General features: G+C 40.1%; 1 protein-coding gene across 1 annotated transcript; it reads right to left on the minus strand.

Annotated features, from left to right (window-relative positions):
- Nucleotides 1-2,063: 2,063 nt before the first annotated feature.
- On the minus strand, nt 2,064-9,655 carry LOC102931614 (keratin, type I cytoskeletal 13). The gene is made up of 8 exons (XM_007062057.4): nt 8,995-9,655; nt 8,345-8,427; nt 7,394-7,550; nt 6,496-6,657; nt 4,894-5,019; nt 4,428-4,654; nt 3,208-3,593; nt 2,064-2,144 (listed from the first exon to the last, which is right to left on the minus strand). Exons 1-8 carry the CDS (start codon nt 9,586-9,588, stop codon nt 2,119-2,121), a joined length of 1,761 nt encoding a protein of 586 aa, XP_007062119.2. The 5' UTR covers nt 9,589-9,655; the 3' UTR covers nt 2,064-2,118.
- Between the last annotated feature and the right edge of the window lie 11,827 nt (nt 9,656-21,482).

Genomic DNA, 21,482 nt, shown 5'->3' on the forward strand with positions numbered 1-21,482 from the left:
CACTGGGTACTGTCAGACACAGGACACTGGACAAAACAGATAACTGCTTTCTTCCAATGTGAGAATTCTTTTTTCCTCAAGAGAGGGTTCTTGGTTTCTATATTACAGAACTATCCTCTTTTCTTAGAAGGGGATTCCCATGCAGCCATCTCTTTGTGTCTGAGGGACCAAGACACGTGCTTTGGAATTTGCCATATTTACAATAAAATTGGCTTCCCTTGACTTCCCCCATTCTCTTCCTGTAGCTATCACTTTTGAGTTTAACAGTATTTTCTCTTCAGGTCCCATAGTTTTATCGAGTCATGCAGGATCCAAGGGGGATACAACCTCAGATTCAAAAAGGTTTTCTTTAGGGAAGAAACAAAATAACAATGAGAGGGAAACCCCCCATATACCCTGCAAAAGTTCCCAGTTCTTGTTGGCTCTATATAGATCCATCTTGTTCTGCAGCAGGTTAATTGGGTGGCGATAATTACTAATTAGGTAAACAAATTCATTTTATGTGGCTTTTTTCACTTTTAAAATCTACAATTATGGTATTTCTGTTTGTATTTGGCTAAATCATTTGGAATTATGAATTATTTTTCTTGTCTTCTTCCTTTTTCTTTTAAATTGAATGTTTCTGTACAAACTGATCACTAGATTCCACATTTTCAAGTTTACACTGTACAGTTTAATTCATTCAAGATCTCACAAAGCTAAAACTGGATCAGTGCTTAAATCTCACAATGTCTGGGCTGTATCATTACTCAGATCTCACTGAGTCACGACTGGTTGGTGTTAGTTGTGAATGTTTAGAGCCACTATTCAGGGTGGTCACTAGGGGCAAATAGTAAGGAAGTAAGAGTCTGTATAAGTCATCTTGTATTCACCCCGACCATCACACTGTCCTGGGTCACTGTTATCTCTGCAGACTGAACCAGCACTAATTTCTCACAGTCTTGATTCACTTGGTTGAGTGATCTTACAGAGTCTGGTCTAGATTGGCACTAAGAACATAAGAATGGCCATACTGAGTCAAACCAATGGTCTATTGAGCCTAGTATCCTGTCTTCCAGCAGTGGCCTGTGCCAGATACTTCAGAGGGAATGAACAGAACAGGGCAATTGTTGAGTAATCCAATACTGACTGAGTCATCCATTCCCAGCTTCTGGCAGTTAGAGTTTTAGGAACACCCAGAGCATGGGGTTGCTAATAGCTATGGATGTACTGATCCTGCATGAACTTATCTAATTCTTTTTTGAACCCAGTTATGCTTTTGGTCTTCACAATAACCCCTGGCAACAAGTTCCGCAGTTTGACTGTGCATGTGAAGAAGCATTTCCATATGTTTGTTTTAAACCTCCATGAATTTATTCAATTCTTTTTTGAACCCAGTTATATTTTTGGCCTTCACAGCATCCCCTGGTAGTGAATTCCACAGGGAGACTCTGCCTTGTGTGAAGCAGTACTTCCTTATGCTTGTTTATTTATTATTTGCTGAGTGCCACAAGAGTAGTTGGTACATTACTAAAAGATGAAGACATGGTCCCAGCCCCAAGGAGTTTACAATCTACACTGAACAATCAGAACAATACCAGTGTGAAATGGGCTGGATAATCTGGGATTGAAGTACATGACCAGTAAGAGATGCAGATGTATTATCTCTTAATTTAATTCTGTTGCTTTAAGTATAACGCCATCAACTACTGCAATGTATAACTGACCCATTCCTATATACTCTGTGTGAGGATGAGTTGATATTTGCATCTGAAATGGATAGCAACAAAAAGTGTGTTAAAGGAAAATACTTCCCAGCACAGGTTTCTGATTGCATCAGGCAGAAATAAAGTTTTATTAGAGACACTTTTCACTGGAAGGCAGATTACCAACCTTGGTACAGATTGTCAGAACATTACAGAATGGAAAAAGCAAGTAGTAATAGGCGGGAAAGTGGCCCATCTGAACAGCTCTGATGGACCCCCTATGGATTGATGGCAGCAGCGTTGAATAACTCTTAGGAGCATTTCTCCTTACTCTTTGTTTAGGCATGCAGGAAATGTGGTGAGTTCGCTCTAGCTTTGTCTGAAGTTTGCTCAAATGGATGGTGTTCGGCAGGAGGATCATTGGCATGTCTGGTTAATCAAAGGATTTTCTTGAGTATGCTGTTGAGAGAGAGAGGGAACCATTACTTTGTTTAGTGGGGTGGGGGGAATCTCTTTGCACTACTGTTTAGCACCCAGAAAACAGGCTGGGGACAAATGCTAGGATGGCTGTAAGTACTCCAGAGCTTTATTTAAGAAGTGTATTTTTGATGGGGTTCTGCAGAAAGTAAATGAGATGAAGAAAACCAGCTGTGGTTGTAATTAAATGTGTGTTTAGGGCAAAATTCTGCTTTCAGATGGGCACTTACACCTTCTATTGAAAAAAACAGGAACTGAGCACACATATGAAGGGAGAATTTGGTCTTTAGTTTTCATAGCGTGGTAAAATGTATTTTTAAAAATACATCAGTAATCCACCATGAATTGAAGCATCTTTCAGAAATGCTCTTTTATCTGCAGTTCTGTTCTACCTATGGTCCCCCTCTCTGTTTTTCTGTTTCCCACCATGCTGCTCTATAAGCATCATTCTCTCTCTTTCTCTCTCTCTTTTTCTCACTCTCTTTCTGTCTTTTCCTCCTTTCTCTTTCAGACACACACACATGCACACACATACATGTTACAGGATCTTCCTCCAAGTTCCACCATTCCTATTCTCCTCTAGTTCACAGTTTGTTTATATTACCTACTTTTTACTCCCACGCTATTCCTTGTAACTTGCATCTCCCAAATTGCAAACTTCCTCTGTAGCGGGTGCAGAAACTTTGCCTCTGTACTTTTGAGGTCCCACCCCCAACCAACAAGTATCATTATTGCCATGTCCAAATTGAACCTCATTCAGCTCACTCTCACTGGGGCTCTGTGACACCCAGATAATGGAAAAGAAAGAGTATTTGGCCTGATTAAAAATGAGGTACAGAGCAGTGCAGTGTACCAGTTGCATGGCAATGATACTGCAGTCCAATTCACCTCAGTCTCCCCAACAGCCTCACATATATTTTGAAGAAAAAAGAGACTTAATAAAATGTTGCAGAGCCCCACACAAGGAATCCTTTGAGCCAAATGAGCAATTAGCCTACTGTTTGAATGAGAGTGTAAAGAACAAGGAAACAATTATCCTTCTTACCATAGCTTTCACCAGACTGGCATGGCTGAGAAGCTGAGTGGCCATAGGAAGATGAATAGGAGTGGGAAGAACTACTACTAACTCCTGAAATTCTTTCTCCTCCTCCAGTTATACCACATGATCTTCCTCCTGTTCCGTCCCCTGAGGAAATGTCACCTCCTCTTCCTCCTCCTGTGCTAACTCCAGTATAATGGACACTTTCTCTTGTTTCTGTTCTGCCTCCTGATCCTCCACCTACAGTGATACTTCCTCCTCTTTCACCTCCTCTTCCTCCTCCTGTGCTACCTCCATAAGTAATGCTACTTCCTCCAGTTCTGACTCCTGATCTTCCACCTCCAATGACTCTTCCTCCTCCTAAAGAAGTGCCACCTCCTTCTCGTGGAACACTGTAAAAGGAAAAGAGAAAAGTGAATGAAAAAAGGAGACCCACACACTGAAGATGCATGGAAGCCTGGCCAGCACTCTTCTTCCGGTCCATTACCCAGCACCCTCAACCCCCAGGGCCAGTGCAGATCATCAAGAAAATGACACTCAAATCCATCTCCCCACCAACCTCACGTCCACAGGCCGAATTTTCCCATGGCCCTGCTCAGAGATTTTTTGCCTGATTCGGTTCTGCTGCCAACCAGTTCTGAAAGCCTACTATGTCACTGATATCCAAAGTTGAAATGCATAAAGCTAACTAATTTTTGCTTGCTTCATGGTATGGGTTAAGACCAGTCAGAATTAGGCACAGGCCAACTGCTTCAGGTAAAATAAAAAATAACCTCAATTTTCACCAGAACTTCAAACTAAAATTCTTCTCTATTTTCACTGCTGCCTCTGTACTTCCCAGCTTTTTCTAGAATCAAAACTAACAAAAGAATGGAAAAAAGATTCTTTTCATGGTATTTCCTGCCCAGCCCAAAGTAGTACAGCAGAAGAATAATTTTTAAATTATGGTTTTACCCATAAGATGTCTATTCCAATTCTAAAGTCCAAGAATGCTATGAGTTTTGGAGCACCCTATGGTTTATGAAACAAATCTCCAAATATTTTCAGGATCACTCAGTGGCATGAAATTAGCCCCCATTCCTTGCAGGTTTTGTGGCTGCAGAATCTGTTGTACCAGTTCTTCACCCTGCATGATTCTCTTTGTTCCTAAGTACTATAATTTGCACTCAGGAATTACCAGCATTGAGGTTTCATGTAATGCCCTGATATCTCATTAGTTTACATACCTAATGTCCTGATGTCCTTCATCAAGCAGATGCCGATACTGAGCGATCTCCTGTTCCAGCTGGTTCTTGATGCCAAGGAGCAGCCTGTACTCTTGATTCTGATTATCTATTTCACATCGGATACTTGCCAGTTCTTCTTCCACAGAGACAATAAGGCCCTGGATCTGTTGCAGCTGTATGTTGTAGCGACCTTCTGTGTCAGCCAAGGAGGACTGCAAAGACTGTACCTGAGAATTGAACAGGAAGAACAGGGTCTGTAGGAATGTGGCAAGTTTAACCTATTTTGATGCAGGAAACTGGGATTCTCCAGGACAAAAAGTACAAAGCAAATTCTTCACAGCAACAGATGTACCAGCCATCTCACCCTTTACTAAAGGAGCACTAGCTATGGCTGGTCTCCTGTCATGCCTGTAGTCTATGTGTCCTGTTCCATATGTCAGATACAGAAGCAAATGCTGTTACATACCGTGCTGATGTAGGACTGCAGCTCAATTTCCACGTTCTGATAGTCACGTCTCAGCTCTGTGACCTGTTTGTTGCTTGACTGTATGTCCTCACCACTCGAGTGGACTTCTCGATTAACTTCTGTTATCTGAAAAATGCAAATACAGAATCAAGATGTTTTAGCTTTAATTATAGGGTGAATATGGTGAATTTATCATCATGAAAGCATCTTAAAAAAAAAGTAAATCTGGCTAGAGGCTGAATGAGTTGGTGAGGTTCTGTGGACTGCAATGTGCAGGAGGTCAGATTGGTTGATCATGATGGTCCCTTCTGACCTTAAAGTCTATGAGTCTGAGTCTATGAGTAATGTAAACTGGGGACTGTGTAAACTTTCCACACACCGTTCTGCAATGCCAATGCACCCCAGGCCTGGTTTGAATTCCCCTTGCTATTTAATACAGAGATTCCACATATCTTTACCAGTTCACCTCAGGGAAATGTGGTCTAGATAAAATTACTAAATGGTGGATGCACAGCTGGTTGAAAGACCGTACTTAGAGAGTAGCTATCAATGGTTCGCTGTTAAATTTGAAGGGTCTATGTAGTAGGTTTTTCAGGGGTCAATCCTGGATCCAGTGCTATTCAATATTTTCATTAGTGACTTGGATAATGGAGTGGAGAGAGTGCTTATAAAATTTGCAGGTGACACCAAGCTGGGAGGGGTTGCATGGGGAATAACTGTTTAGATAGTGATAGTGGTGAAAAATACCTGGGGGTTCTAGTGGATCACAAATTGGATCTGAGTCAACAATGTGATGCAGCTGTGGTAAAAGGCTAATATTCTGGGGTGTATTCATAGGAGTGTTGTATGTTAGACACGGGAGGTAATTGTCTCCCTCTACTCTGCACTGTTGAGGCCTCAGCTAGAGAACTGTGTCCAATTTTGGATGCCCCACTTTAGGAAAGACATGGACAAATTTGAAAGAATCCAAAGGAGAGTATCAAAAATGGTTAAAGGTTTGGAAAACCTGACCTCTGAGGAAAGGTTAAAAAAAACTGGGTGTGCTTTGTCTTAAGAAAAGGAGTCTTGAGGGAGGACCTGATATTAGTCTTCAGATATGTTAAGGGCTGCAGTAAAAGTTGATCAATTGTTCTCCCTGTCCACTGAAAGTAGGACAAGGAGTAATTGGCTTAATTTGCAGCAAGGGAGATTTAGGTTAGATGTTAGGTAAACTTTCTAACTATAAGGGCAGTTAAGCTCTGGAATAGGCTTCCAAGGGAAGTTGTAGAATCCCCATCATTGAAGGGTTTTAAAAACAGGTTGGACAAACACCTGTCAGGGATAGTTTAGGTTCACTTGGTCCTGCCATAGGTGCAGGGGGCTGCATCTGACTTCTCAAGGTCCCTTCCAGCCCCACATTTCTATGATTCTATGAATTCTAGCTTGCAGCAAACCCTTTCACTCCAGTTCTGAACTTCTCATGCTAAACTGTCAGCGTAATTTAAAGATGATCTGCATTAAGTAACATGTGAACAATTGTCCTACCACTATTATTCCTGTGTGTGCTAATAAAGTATGTCAAGTCTTTTTGTGAGAGATATAATTATAGATACTGCAACTTACCTTGGTTTCATACCATGTTTCCACCTCTCTACGGTTGTTCTCAATGATATGCTCGTATTCGTTTCTCAGGTCATTTAGCACTTCTGTCAGATTGCAGCCTGGAGTAGCATTGACCTCCACATTAACATCACCACTGGTCTGTGGTTGCAGTCCCTTAATTTCCTGCAATGAAAACCCAGGCCCCCCAGAAACAAACAAATACCTCATTCTGAGCTCATATTTGTAGCAAAGAAGGTTTGGAAGACAACCTTCCCACTGCCAACACAACCCTTTCTCATGTGGCCTGATTCTGACATTCACCCCTTATGTTTCACAAGACCCTCCTCTGTCATATGCCAGGAGAGGAGCAGGATCCACACTTTTAACTCCCTAGTTAAACAACACAATGGCCAACACTGTTTTACTCTGTGAAAGGGCCGGTTTTGTATGCTCAGCCCCAACTCTGCCTCCTGTGGGGTGTTTGATTTCCAGTGTGTTGTGGACGTTGCATGTTGAGTGTTCATTATGGTAGTGAGTTTATGCATCACATTTCTTCCATGAAAAATATTTTCACAAGAAGTTTAAATATTTCCTTGTGGCTTTTACATACATGAAATCTATTGTTTTCTTCCATGGCTTCACCAATGAATTGAATTTGGAGAATGAAAGCTGCTCATTTCCCTAATCTAGTTTGGTCTAACATTCGAAGTAGACTTCACCTGGCCATCCCTTTCCTGAACAAGAATGTACCTGCTGAAGTCAGTGAGAGTGGTGGGCAATCAGTAGCTCTGAAGATCAGGCCCAGGATGTCTCAAGTTAGACACTCAAAATCAGTGGGCAAAATTTGGTGACTAGTAGCCAAGGAAACTCTTTGAATATTGAATTTTCATTAATTATTATTTTTATGGGGGGATTTTACCTCCTCGTGGTTCTTCTTGAGAGAAATCAGTTCCTCCTTCAGGGTTTCAAACTCTAACTCCAGGTCAGACCTGGTTAGGGTCAGCTGGTCCAACAGAGGGCGTAAGCCACTAATATCACCTTCCACAGTCTGGCGGAGACCCAATTCAGTCTCATATCTAAATCACAGAAAGGAAAGTCAGTAACCGTGGAGCCAGAGGAATACTAGGTTAGTATTCTTAGCACAATCAGGTTTCTTTGCGAACAGGTCCTCATCACCTAGTTGCCTTTTTCTACCTTATTTTAATCTATTTGCTTATTCCTGATTCTCTTTCAATTTTTATTGACTTTACACTGTTTTAATCCCATTGACTGCAATGGAGCCTCTCCTGATTAACATTGGTGTAGGTGAGTACAGGCTGACCATCTGACCTATTAGTTCAACGTCATGGACTGGATTTTTAGTACAATTAAGCACTCCTTCCTCAGTCTTTTCCATGTTCCCACTCACTGTAGGCATTGTACAGATATCACCTACCAGTGTATCCTGTTATCAGTGAGGAATCATCAATTTTTTGTTCAGTTACCATGTAAAACTAAGGGTCAGATCCTCAGTGCGTAAAAATCAGCAAAACCCCATTGTTGTCAATGGCGCTACACTGATTTATACCAGCTGAGGATCTGATTCTAAATTCGTAATACCTAAGAAACTCAAGAAAAGTTTTGGGTGACAACGAACTGAAGTCCTTGGAATGCTCCTCTTCAAAAGCATCTCTAGAGAAAAATGATAACGTAAATCTTAAAAAGCCAGTGGTTCCTGGAGTACTTCTCTTTCCAATAACATCTTCTGTCATGTAGTTGGAACTAAAATACTATAACCCCCTGTATGAATTGCTTTGGATAGTGGATTCATGGAACTGATGTGAAGAGGTGGAAATGACTGGGTCAGGCAGGAAGGAAGAGAGATACTCACTTCAGTTTAAAGTCTTCAATAGTCATCCTAGTGTTATCAATGTTCAGAATGATCTTGTTAAGATCCACAGATGAATTAACAATCTGAAAAAGAGGTGACAGATGACATCCAGCCCCAGAGATGGGGGGACGGGGGGTCTTGCCCCTGCTTGTGAACGCCGGAGTCCCGCCCCCTTTTTAAAATATATAATTTTAGCAGAAACAGTTCAGCTATTTCTCTAGACAAGGTTAGGTAAAATACAGTGTTTTGTCTATGTAAAAAAAAAAAAAAAAGCTCTTACTAACATTTTGTTGAGTTTAGCACCTCCATCTTTTGGAATAGAGACTTTAAATTTGGCAGGAGGGTGTACCCTGGCATAAGACATACCTTTTGCTGACTCTGTAAAATCAGCCCCAAATTGGACAAGTTATTTGCCTGTGAAAATCTGAGATTGCACATGCTCAGTAAATACTTTTTAGAGTTTAGTAAAGTCTCTGAAGTTTCCATCTGCACAGGTAACCTTAATGCTGGCACATCCTAATTTTTGCTTGCTTGTATGTAATCTCATATTACATGAAATATTTTACCTGCTGTCTGCCTAAGTAGCTGTGCATAGTCTCAAAAAGAAGCCTTTATAATTAATAGAACTTGTCTGAAAAATAATAGCTTACCTGATTGTTAAGGTCTTCAATTTCTCCATAATAGTGACTGTAGTCGTTTAATGTACCAGTTGGACCTAGCTTCTGATACCATTCTTTGATTAAATTCTCAAGATTAGCATTTTGTTCTTCCAAAGCTCGCACGCTATTCAGGTAAGAAGCCAGGCGGTTATTAAGAGTCTGCATGGTTATCTTTTCGTTGTTGGAGAGGATGCCAGTATCATCGCCACCAAAGCCAACGCCTCCACCAAAGCCGATGACTCCACCACAGCCAACACCTCCACCAAAGCTGCCACCTCCATAACTGCCATCAAATCCCCCGAAGCCACCACAACCTGATCCAAAACCCCCTCCATAACTACCACCGCTTATTCCCCCTCCATAACTACCACCGCTTATTCCCCCTCCACAACGACCACCGCTTATTCCCCCTCCGTAACCACATCTGGAACCTCCTCCACCATAACTTCTACCAGAAAAGCTTCCACCACTGGTTATCCTTCTAGAGGAGCTTGAAGAATGCCCACCACCACCTCCACTGGAGCTACGTCCTCCACCTCCAACAACTGAAGAAGAGGTAATCGTAGTCTTAGTGCTACGACTCATAGTGATAGCAGTAAAGCGTCCAACCCAAAGCCCAAGTTTAGTTGCACAGCCTGATAAAGACTCAGACTGTAAATTTTTGATGTCCTCCGATTTCTATTTATACCTTACACATTGGGTGTCACCATTAGGGTGTTTCCTCTTCCCAGGGCATTTGGCAACCGTATTGCTGATGCCAAGAATAGTTTGCCAAAGGGATTTTTTTAAATATAAAGACAATCAAGCACACATTGCTGATTTTTTTCAGTGTGTCTTTGTTTGAGACAAACAAACGTAATTTCAGTGGGATGGATGTATTAATGTGGATTTCTGTGTTAGATAGTGCAGTGCAGAGCTTTACCTCACTCATCCCATTTGTACCTCTTTCATCATAGCAAGAAGGCTTCTGTAGTCCAATAAACTGCAAAAGGCAACTACTGGATAGTGTCTCTCTAATGGGCATCATTGGTCAATAAAGTTCTTTTCCAAATTCCATTTCCCTATATGAAATAGAGAAAATTAATCCTAATTCCCTCCGATTTAGGTTGGGTATTTATTTATTCTTTCATTTTGTTTGCTCTATTTGTATACATACGAGGTTTAGTAAATTCAGGTCAACATCCAAACCCTGGATTGCTTATCTGAAATCAGCCTCTAAACCTTGTAAGATTCACCTATCAGTACTTCTTGTGATCTTCCTCACGTGGATTAAACCTCAGAAAACCACAAATCCTCTGGCAGGTGTGGTTTGAGGAAACTGGACTGTTTTTGCAGTATCAAGTGTTGAATATTACTGAATTATTTTTAACACTATCCTGCCTTTGTGATATTTTGTGATTGCTGGTTTAGTGAGTTGTGATGCTGTTGTGAGATTTAGCAATTGGTATGGACACACTATTTTCACTCCATGTTCCCCCTGCTAAGACCACAGTGAGACACACCTAGAGTGTCATCATCATTTGTCCTTGTATCTCTGATGGCCCATTTTGCAAGCTCTCCATGGATTTGCAAATGTTACCCTGACTATGCAACCTGTTTGGTTTGCTGCAAGTCACTTCTCACAAATTGCCATCTGTCACAATGTGCAAGGTTCTTTTTCAAGATATCTTTCTGCGTCTTCATTTCTGGCTGTTCTTCATTTAACAAATCATTATACAACATTTTCTTTCTGAGCTCAGTGGGTGCCATCTGGGACATGTCCTGTCCAGTAAAGCTGTGCTTTTGTGTCTGCTTGATTGCTCTTTATGCATTCTCTTTGCAGAAGCTCACTGTTTATGATTTTGTCTTGCCATTTGTTATGCATAATAGCTTAATGGTGATGAAATATTTTATTTTCCTTGGTAAGATGATAACTTGTCCTTGTTGCACAGATGGAGAGCAAGGTGGCAACCTACAACAGAGTAAATGTAGACTTTGGTCTTATGTGTGATACCCTACTGGTGCATGACTGAAAAATGCAATTTGCCATATGCAAAATCTCTTTTCTGTGTCTTTTTTTATTCAGGTAACATATTTTTGGTCAGTGAGGGCCCTCTTTGACAAAATTCCATAAGGTAACTAAAATCAATTATCACACTGAGTTTCCCACCACTGATTCTAGTGCTGTGTCTTACATATGCTTTCCCAGATGCAAGGCAGTACATTACTTTCATTTTATCAGACCTATTTTATTGGCTTAGTAATGAACTGAAGGTTCTCTGGAGTGTGTGCAACAAGAGCAAAAGTATTTGCATCAAGTTCTCTGATATAACCTGGTCACTTTTATGAAGGCTTTCAGTCTCCTCAAGTTAAAGAACCTGCATCCTTTCCCCTCCTCCTGTCCTGTATGATGTTTTTTAGATTGAAAGCTCCTCAGGGCAAGGTCTTGTCTGTCTATAAATGCCCAGCATATTTTTGGGGGCTGTAAAATAATAATAAATTATAAAGATTTTAAAATGTTTTAAATTCTTTTCCCACAATATAAAGTGGATACATAATTCTAAAAAAAATTAAGAATTTCACAATGAAGTATTTAATATAATTGCAAGAGACCAAAATATGAGATTTTCAGAAATGAGATTTCCCTAGTACTCTTTTTAAAATCCCTAATAACACTCCATCCTACTTTCAGTACTTTAGTCTCAGAGGCTCTTTTAGTCCCACTCTAATACTTAAAAATTCTCATCAGTTATATTGAAAGATGGAACAAAAGTATGAATTTTTGCTTCTTGAACTTCAGTAACTTTTAAATGGTATACCTGTGGGGTTTTCCTTTTTTTCTTTCAATATTGCTATTATTTCATTATCATCACTTGAATTCTAATGCTTTCTTTTCATTAATCCAGCAGTGTTTATTTTGGTGTAGCAAAGGTCTGCTGCCGTTTCCATTAGCTATTCATCCAGTCAACCCATAATAGTGGCAGTCAGCTCCTTCTTGGTCACTGAAGTCACTTAAAAGGAGACATGTCTCAGCATTTGGGGGTCTTTTGATAGCTTCATCTAATTTGCTGTACAAATTTCCCTTTTTTCTCATTGCTATTAGTCAAAGTACATGCATTGTACAGTGCACTGCACGAAGCATGGCCTTTTTGTTAAAGTGGCAATTATGTGTCATACACCACACACTTATTTCTAGAGCTGGTCAGAATTTTTCCCCCACTGAAAATTGACTTTTTGTCATATTAAAAACAATCAGTTTTCAGTCACATATTTTCAGTTTTTCAATGAAAAACCTGTGGAAATCAGACACTTTCTATGAATATTTTAATGTAGTCAAAATCCCGTTTTTCCATTGAAAAAAACTTTTGATGGCAGATTTTCAGCCAGCCCTACTTTTCCCATTTCTAAACTATCAAGTTATTAAGTGAAGTTATTTCAAAGTTTAAATCCAGTACTAGCAGGTTTGGGTTCCTGTGATTTCCTCCACTAGGTAAGCTCTCAATCGCACACAAACTTTGGTTAGTTCAGTCTTCTTGGGAAGTCACTTAATGCAGCAGTATCTGTATGGTTATAGGTTAATTGTTTGAAAAATAGGGCACACTTTCTCTCTGGCAGAATCAATCTTTCCTATCCTGAGCTGTTTTGATGTTTCAAGACACAACAATAATTATTATTTTTGATCCATTTTTGTTCACATAAGTAACTGCAAAATGGATGACCTAAAAGCCGTGGTTTTCTGGGGTGCCTAAAGGAAACTGACAATTTTTAGGGCAGCTTTTCTAGTCCCTTTTTTTCTTTTTATCTTTGAGGAGCACTATGATTCTGATACAGTTATGCTCTTTACCCGTCCAAGATGCACTAAATGCTGTTGCTATTTTCAAGTCCAGTGCAGAAAGACCAACGTTCTGGATTGCCTGCATACAAATTCATGATTACTACTGCCAGCATTACTCTACACTACTGCTTAAGTCGATGTAACTTATGTCACTCAGGAGTGTGAAAAAGACACACACCCCTGAGCGAAGTAAGTTACATCAACCTAAGCACTGTCCACACTGGCACTATGTCTCCCACTGACATAATTACTCCACCTCCACAAGAGATGGAAGCTATGTCGACAGCAGAGTGTTCTCCCATCAGCATAGGTCATCTTCACCAGATGCTCATGCAGCTGCGCCAATGTAGTGCAGTAATGTAGAGTTGCCCGAAGTCTGCAAAGGATTCAGATCTTATGACATAGCTTTACCACTAGTTTATTGCCACCACTGAAACTAGCTGTTAAATCTACATGCATGTGATGGATTTAAAATGATGTTGATTTCCTTTGACTCTCTCTCACTCTTTGCCTCTATCCCAGGCCCCAACAGTACATATCAATGAGAGAGCTGGTGAGCATCAGACCAAAGACAAAGTCCACAAACAGTTAACCCCATTGTGTACTTCACCACAACCCCGAGACACTTAATTTAGGCAGTTCATGAGGCTGTTGTATACAAAATGGACTTGCAAAAAAATACACCGATGCTTGTGTGTCTGTCCCAGGAAGTTAAATATGTACCAGGATATCCAACCACATCTAATATCTTGTGGCAAACTTTGTAAACCTTTCTGCTGTTATATTTGACAGTCTCTTCCCCCCAACTGTTACCAGAAACTTCTGCTTGAAAACAGGATTTTTTTTATTGATTTTGCTTAGGAATCTGCCCTTGCTGTTCATGTCCAGCTAATTTCATAATACTCTGTGAAATCATGATAATTTCCAAAGCACCTTACTCTGATATTCCAAATAGGAAATTATGATTGGAAATAAATATTTGAAGTAAATAAGTCCCTAAGCAACCAAGATGCCCTGCTCATAAAAAGAGTAGGGAAAGCACCAGGAGATACATGATGGAGATGGATGGTTTCTAAGGAGAAAGTTTGCCGGTTTACCATCAAACTAAAGAATGTTCCCCCTTTTCTTCCATTTTTCCCCCTTGTAGTCCAATAAGGGAGCAGTTTTCTCAGCAGGAAGTATTTCTGTACACTTACACATGTGCTGACGAATTAGATCAGCCTAAGAAATAATGGGATTAATTTAAATCTTCTCTAGGCAATTTGAAATGTGTTAACAAAATTAAATTGATTCTTTCAACTGCAGAAAGCAAATTATTCTGAGAGTGAAGGGTTTTTGCAGGACTGTGTGTGCTAATTTATTTTTGCCTATGACTGTTCAGAAGATCTTTATCCAACATGTATTGCGGCAAGCTTATTGAGTAACTACTAGAAACATCAGATACATTCTGCAAATTGCAAGACTTGATGCTCACAAGATTAGAGCTCATAATGCTGATTAATCATAATGAATGCAGATACTGTGCAAGGTTCTCCACACAGCTCTGTCAATACTACCCAAACTTCACCTACAGCAGTCCCTCTATTTCCAGCTCTGGTACCCCACACAGCTCTGCTAATGTACTTAATTCCTGGCCTTCAATACTTCTGCTTTTCTAGTCCTGTGTCTATGCAGAGCTTTGCCTGTACTGTCTGTGCTCTTCCAGATCTGGATTTCCCACACAACTTGGCCAGTGCACCTCAGTAATAACCCAAAGCAGGCCTTGGTATTCTGGCATAAAAAAACAATCAGAAATAAAATTTGAGAGGTTGGCAAGCTATGCTCCTGGGAGCATAAAATATTAAACCTGCCTGGCTTGCTCTGGCTTTGTTCATGCTTCAGTAGTCCTCAAATTCCCTCTCTAGGTAATTTAAGTGGGTATTCATTAGATTTTATTGTTTTACTTTCAGGATATAAAATACATTATTTAATGATGCACTCTAAATTTATAATGTCTTTACTACAACTGCTATACAAAGACACAGCAGTTCTACATGATGTGTGAGAACAGGTGTGGACATTAAATAAGGAGGAAAGTACTGCCAAAAGTATTGTTATAGTACATTCACATAGCATCTTCCATCTTGAAGAACCAAAATTCTTCTGCAAACTGTATATTATTATAATCATACTAATTGCAAGTATAACTCCGAATGGGTCAGCATCATTATTTGACAGGGTTACTGACCTAGTGGATGGGGGGAACTAGTAGACTTGATATATCTTGATTTTTATTAAGGTTTTTGACACTGTCCCACATGACAGTCTCATAAGCAAACTAGGAAAATGTCATCTAGATAAAATTATTGTAAAGGGGGGGCACAACTGGTTGAAAGACCATACTCAAAGAGAAGCTATCACTAGTTCACCGTCAGATTTGGAGAGTGTACCTAATGGTTTTCTGTAGGGGTCTTTCCTGGGACCAGTACTAGTCAATATTTTCATTAATGACTTGGATAATAGAGTGGAGAATATGCTTATACCGTTTGCAGTTGACACCAAACTGGGAGGGATTGCAAGCATTTTGGAGAACAGGATTAGAATTCAAAAACAACCATGACAAATTGGAGAATTGGTCTGAAATCAACAAGATGAAATTCAGTAAAGACAAGTGCAAAGTACTTCACTTAGGAAGGAAAAATCAAATGTGCAACTACAAAATGGGAAGTAATGGTCAGATGATAGTACTACTAAAATGATCTGGGGGCTATAGTGGATCACTAAATAAATATGAGTCAACAATGTGATGCAGCTGCAAAAAAAAGATAATATTTCTGGACTATAGTAACAGAAATGGCATTTGTAAATCATGGGAAGTGATTGTCCCAATCTACTTGGCACGTGTGAGGCCTCACCTGAAGTACTATATCCAGTTTTGGGTGCCACACTTTTCAGAAAGATTTAGATACAATGGAGAGAGTCCAGAGGAGAGCAACAAAAATGATAAATGGTTTCGAAAAGTTATTTGACCAATGAGGAAAGGTTAAAAAAACTGGACGTGTTTAGTCTTAAGAAAAGAAAACTGAAGGAGGACCTGATATAAGTCTTGAAATATCTTAAGGGCTGTTATAAAGAGGACGGTGATCAATCAGTTGCTATGTCAACTGAAGGTAGAACAGAAAGCAATGAGCTTAATCTGCAGCAAGGGAGATTTAGGTTAGCTATCAGGAAAAACTTTCTAATTATAAGGGTAGTTAAGCTCTGGAATAGGCTTTCAAAGGAGCTGTGGAATCCCCATCTGTGGAGGTTTTTAAGAATAGGGTGGGTGAACACCTGTCAGGGTTGATCTAGATTTACTTGGTCTTGCCTTCGCACAGGGGTCTGGATTTGATAATATCTCAAGGTCCCTTCCAGCCCTATGTTTCTATGATTATATAACACTTTGCAAAATACAATATATTAATACTGATAAAATTTCAGTTAGTGCTAGTTCAGGAGTTTGTCACATGTAATATTTATAACCGTCTGATCTCAGACAGTTTAGTGTTCAGCTATCTACTGAGTTCTCTTCCCAACAGCTTCCAACCCTGCAGGTTGTGTTATGCCTGTTCTCACTTCCAACTCTATTATAATGAGGTTCTGCTTTAAGCAACAGTACACCCTGGCTCAGGATGGCTGGTCTGTAATGAGGAATTGGGCCCACCTCAGCTGTGACTAAACAGCTGCCTCCCAGATGATGCCATCATGTGAGAGATCAGGTGATAGCTTGAAGATCACCACCAGCAAGGCAGGCAGGCATCTGTAGGATATCCTGGCCAAGGGGAAAAGGACATGATTGATATATTTCACTTGTGTTAAAATAAAACTGAGTCCCTGATGAAAAGGGACTAGAATCCTATGACTAGAGAGTGTTCCTTGGTTTATAGGCAAGTGCATTAGCCCTTTGGCTTATATCTCTGAAATAAAAGGAGGCAGTTGGGAACAGAGAGGAAGACAGAACTAACAAAGCCAAGAGACTATATAGGGCTAGAGGGAGATCTAAAACTAGAGAATACCTAAGAAGGGACATAAAGATGAGGAGCATGATTTTGTAGTAGATAGGGAGACAGTGAAGGTTTTACTGAACAGCTGATGTAATCATGTTTGTATTTTAGGGTGAGAATATTAACAATGCTTAGCATTTAGATAGCAAACATTTTACAAACATTTACCAAATCCTGACAGCAACCCTATGGGGTAGGCAAGTAAATGCTTGTTCAAGATGAGGAAATTGACTCACAAAAACTGAGTGGCTTAAATAAATCAACACAGTGAGTCACTGGCACAGATGGATGAGGAGCTCAGGTGTTCAAGGCTCCCATTTCCATGATCAAACCACTTTGGGGGTTGGCGATCCCTTATCTGAAGTCAAAAAAATGTGTTACCTCTTTATATTTGTTGTAAAAGTAACAGTAAAAATGTTATCAGTGATAAGCCTGTATAATTGGGGTGTGTGTGTGTGTGCGCGCACATGGTGCACGTGGTTTGAGAGGTTCACAGAGAATACTTGACCTTGAAGGTGCATAGGAAGTAAGGGAGAAAGATAGTGGGAGAGGATTACATGTGTGAACTTGAAAGGGGTGGAGCTATTTATACATTTGACATCACAAACTTTAAAGGTTGTGGCCACCCTAAAGTTATTCTGGAATTTTTATTTTCTTTGCTTTAGAATCATAATTAAATTTTCAACACCTCACAACCCCCTTTTGCCTTTTAGATCAATCTGGGGTTTGCAACCCACCGATTGAGAAACAGGGCTCTAAACAATGCTCCCTCACTGGGTGTGCTACCCCATTCTGAACAGACTGGAGTTTGTCTATGAGTACCAGAGAGTCTAAAGAGGAGGGAATTGGAGTAATCAAAGAAGGAATGGAGAATGCATGAAAGTAATAGATCCAGGTGTGGGTTATAGTAGATGGAATTGCAGATTTTAACAATATGAGGTTCAAAGAAAAGCTATGGGGCAAGGATGCCTCTAAGATTATAGGTTTCAGAGTAGCAGCCGTGTTAGTCTGTATTCGCAAAAAGAAAAGGAGTACTTGTGGCACCTTAGAGACTAACAAATTTATTTGAGCATAAGCTTTGTAGCTCACAAAAGCTTATGCTCAAATAAATTTGTTAGTCTCTAAGGTGCCACAAGTACTCCTTTTCTTTTTCCAAGATTATAGACATTAGAGGCAAAAGAGAGGCCAGAATTGAGAGAGCTTGAGAGAAATTCATTTGTCAACAAGTCAATTGAAAAAAGTTATGAAAGAGCCAGGTGTTGATATTTGAGAGTGGTGAAGATAGACTCAAGGGTGGGACTGCTGAAGGATTTAGTGATAGGTGTTGTCAGCATAATAATAGCCTACGCCTAGCTTGATGGCATTTCTCTGTTTGGATGGAACATAATAATTTTTGAATGCCACATCTGCTCAATTCTAAAATTTCAGGGAATGTTCTAGGCACCAATGGGCAGAATCCTATTGATTTTGGTGAAAATTGGAAAACTGGAAAGGGAGGATGGAGGGACACATGGAGCCTGTAGCATGTGGTTAGCAGACTCAGCAACATCAGCCAGGTCTGTAATTGTCTATACAAATATGAGACTTCACAGAGAAGGATCTTCACAAAAAGATCTTCCACCTCTGTCACATCTGGTTTTTCACTGATGTTGGGCAGGGGTAGGGGTTCTTGTGAGCAGAACAGGGACTGATGGGAGAAAAGGAAAATGGCCACGTTTGATAAAAGCCTGAGCTAGGACTGAGAGAGTCCGCCTGCCTGTGTCTAAGTAAGGAGAAGCAACTGCTACAACCATGCTCCAGCTGTTTCTCTCTGGACCTCTCACACTTGTGCTGTCAAAAGCTGCTGCTCTAAAAGCTGCTGCGTGACCCTGGTTGGGAATCTTTAACTATCAAGACGACTCTGGCTAGGATTTTTCTAAAATGCATCCCAGAATCACCCTGCAGCTATTAAACCTATATTTTCCATTTACAGCAGATAGGCTACTACAAAAACAAAAAACATGGAAACCTCCAAACACAATGAACAATCTTTTGGTTATTCTCTCTGTTCCCCAATTAATACATTTTGGAAGAAAATATCTCAAGGGAAACTATGATTAGTTCAGATGAGGACTTGGACTTTCATTCATTAATTAGATGATTTGGATTTGTAAAAAGCACCCTTTTCACCTCACTCTAAGCACACATACAAAACACACTAAATTAACAATACAGTCATTAATAAACCTAGGGTCAGTTAAAGATCCATCCATTTTATAGGCCTCAATGAATCACCCTGAAGAAAAGCCCTGTAAATCGGTGAGTTGGACAATGTATCCTGGAGATGGAGATTAACAACTCAGAATTGGTTGGACCAGCATGGGGTATGAATTCAAGATAAGGCCCCTTCATCTGGAATTTCCCTGGCCCCTGACCTGAAATCTGGAGTTTAGTAGTCCAAGTGTCTTGTTTGCTGTCAAAATCAGGGAATAACACATGGACAGAAGCAGTTTCAGGTGGCTAAGAGCCAAAATCATTAAAGACTTTACTGATTAAAATCACTTTCAATTTGATTTTAGCTTTTTATTTAGCTACCACCCCCACAGTATCAAGGGCTGAGAACTGTGCTGACTACAAGGACAGAAGTGTCATAGCCTCCCTGTGAGAGATACCATTATGTGTATTCTGCACCAGCTGAAATTTGAATGATTTTCATGTGGAGCCCCATGTACAGTTTAGTTTCTCACAGAGAAGTACATTAGAAAACCATGACCAGACGTTATCCTTTTTATTCCATCAAAGTGGAGGGCTAGGTCGTCAACACACAAAGATTGGGGATCAGTCAGAAGGAACTCTCCCACCCCCAATCCCAGGATTTGAACTCCCTTTGGCCTGCAGCCTGGATGAGGGAGGTAATGGATAAACTTGAAAAAACAAGATTTAACCTCTGTTCCTCAGCATGCTCCTGCTGCCCCCTCCTCCCAGGCAAATCTATCTTCCAGTGTGAGCTGCAGGCAGACTGACTCTGGAACTGGCACGGGGCATTTTTTCTCAGCAACCCCTCTTTCCTCAGAACAGTGCTAAATGTGAACAGTCCTAACCAATCTTCTTTATTGGAGGGGCTCAGATACACATATGCATACATCTATGTTAGAAAGGAGGAACAGGTTGCTTTCCAGGATCATCTGGGTCCATCTTGCTTAATCAATTCCCTGCCGTTTCAGGAGCCTTGGGCACTGGTGCACCTTGGTCCTTCCTTGCCTGTGATACATAGTAGTTTAGTCTCTTGTGCGCTGTAATACTTTGGCCATCTTTCCCACCCCAGGCACCCTCACAGAATTTTTCTTGGTACTATGTTCTTCAGGGTTTTGCCCAGTCTGTTTTAAATGGTGCATATGATGGGACTTCCACCACTAAACCTGGGAGAGTGTTTAATAGTCTTATTGACCCATCACTGTACATTCTGCATATATGGCTTAGTATTTGCACCTGAATTAGATTCCAACAAAAAGTTTTTTAAAGGGAATTAAGAAATTCCTGGACACAGGTTTCTGGTTGCATCAGACAGAAGTAAAGTTTTATTAGAGACATTTTTATTCAGAAGGTAGATTACCAACTATGGTAAAGATTAACTCAAGTAACAGTGATTGGCACACAAAGAGATAAAGATGAAAGAAGCAGGTGGCATGATAGGATTGAAGATGGCCATTTGATCAGCTCTGATGGGCCTCTTTGGATAGGTATTATCAGCAGTGTTAAGTAACTGGAAGAAGTATTTCTCCTTGCTCTTTGCAAAGGTGTGCATTGACTGTGCTGGGCACACTTTCACTTTGTGGATGGTTCTGCTTGAAGGGGCTTGCACTGAGAGATGCTGGATTCACTGTCTTGAAAAACCTACTGAGAGACAGCAGAAACCATAATTTTGCTTAGAGGGGGAATAAAATATCTCACACCACATTTTTATTACTTATTTAGCACTGTGTGCTAGGTCCTTTCTAATCATTCAAGAAGGAGAGTTCTGGTTCTGGGGATCTTCCAAAGGAAGGACAGACAGACAAGTAGGCAGGTTAGGGTATGGTATAGGTTAAAAGATCCGTGGCTCATCAGCTTGAAGGGTGTGATTCATCACCATAATTACACATTATAATCCAGCTCCTATTATTTAGTAAAACCATGTAATTTTATTAGTATCTTGTAATCACCAGGGAATTAAAAGCATTTCTCTGTGATAAAGATACAGTATGGTTCTTCAAGCACATAAGGGGCTGAAGATATGATACTTTTTTCCCTCTTAGGACCTGTGCTATTTCTCATTCCACCAGCAACAAAGAGCTAAGAGCTGGGCAGGAAATGGTTTGTCCGACCTGTGAAAAAAATTGAGATTTCAAAAAGTTCCCTCATCCCAAATTGGCACAAAAGGTCAAAATCTTGAAAATTTTTGCAGACTGAAAATTCAAACAAAATGTTGGTTTGGGTCAATGGAAAAGTTTTGTTTTAATAACATTGAAATGTTTTGTTTCAATTTCAACCATTTTTACTTCTAATTAGTTTAAACAAAAAGTCATTTTCAACTGGAAAACCAGATTTATTTTTTCATTTTGAAAAGGTCAAAACAGGATATTTTGACATTCTGAAAACTTTTTTTCAAAAATGTTTTGAGTCCA

This window comes from Chelonia mydas, chromosome 27, assembly GCF_015237465.2.
Source record: "Chelonia mydas isolate rCheMyd1 chromosome 27, rCheMyd1.pri.v2, whole genome shotgun sequence".
Classification (NCBI taxonomy): domain Eukaryota; kingdom Metazoa; phylum Chordata; order Testudines; family Cheloniidae; genus Chelonia; species Chelonia mydas.

What these genes read in the sequence shown, in the direction of transcription:
- LOC102931614 (XM_007062057.4), bottom strand. Translation starts at nt 9,588, where the DNA reads ATGAGTCGTAGCACTAAGACTACGATTACCTCTTCTTCAGTTGTTGGA. An exon ending in ATTGAAGACTTTAAACTGAA is followed by an intron (nt 7,551 to 8,344) that starts GTGAGTATCTCT and finishes TCTGTGATTTAG; the next exon opens with ATATGAGACTGAATTGGGTC. An exon ending in CCAGTCTGGTGAAAGCTATG is followed by an intron (nt 2,145 to 3,207) that starts GTAAGAAGGATA and finishes CTCTCTCAACAG; the next exon opens with CATACTCAAGAAAATCCTTT.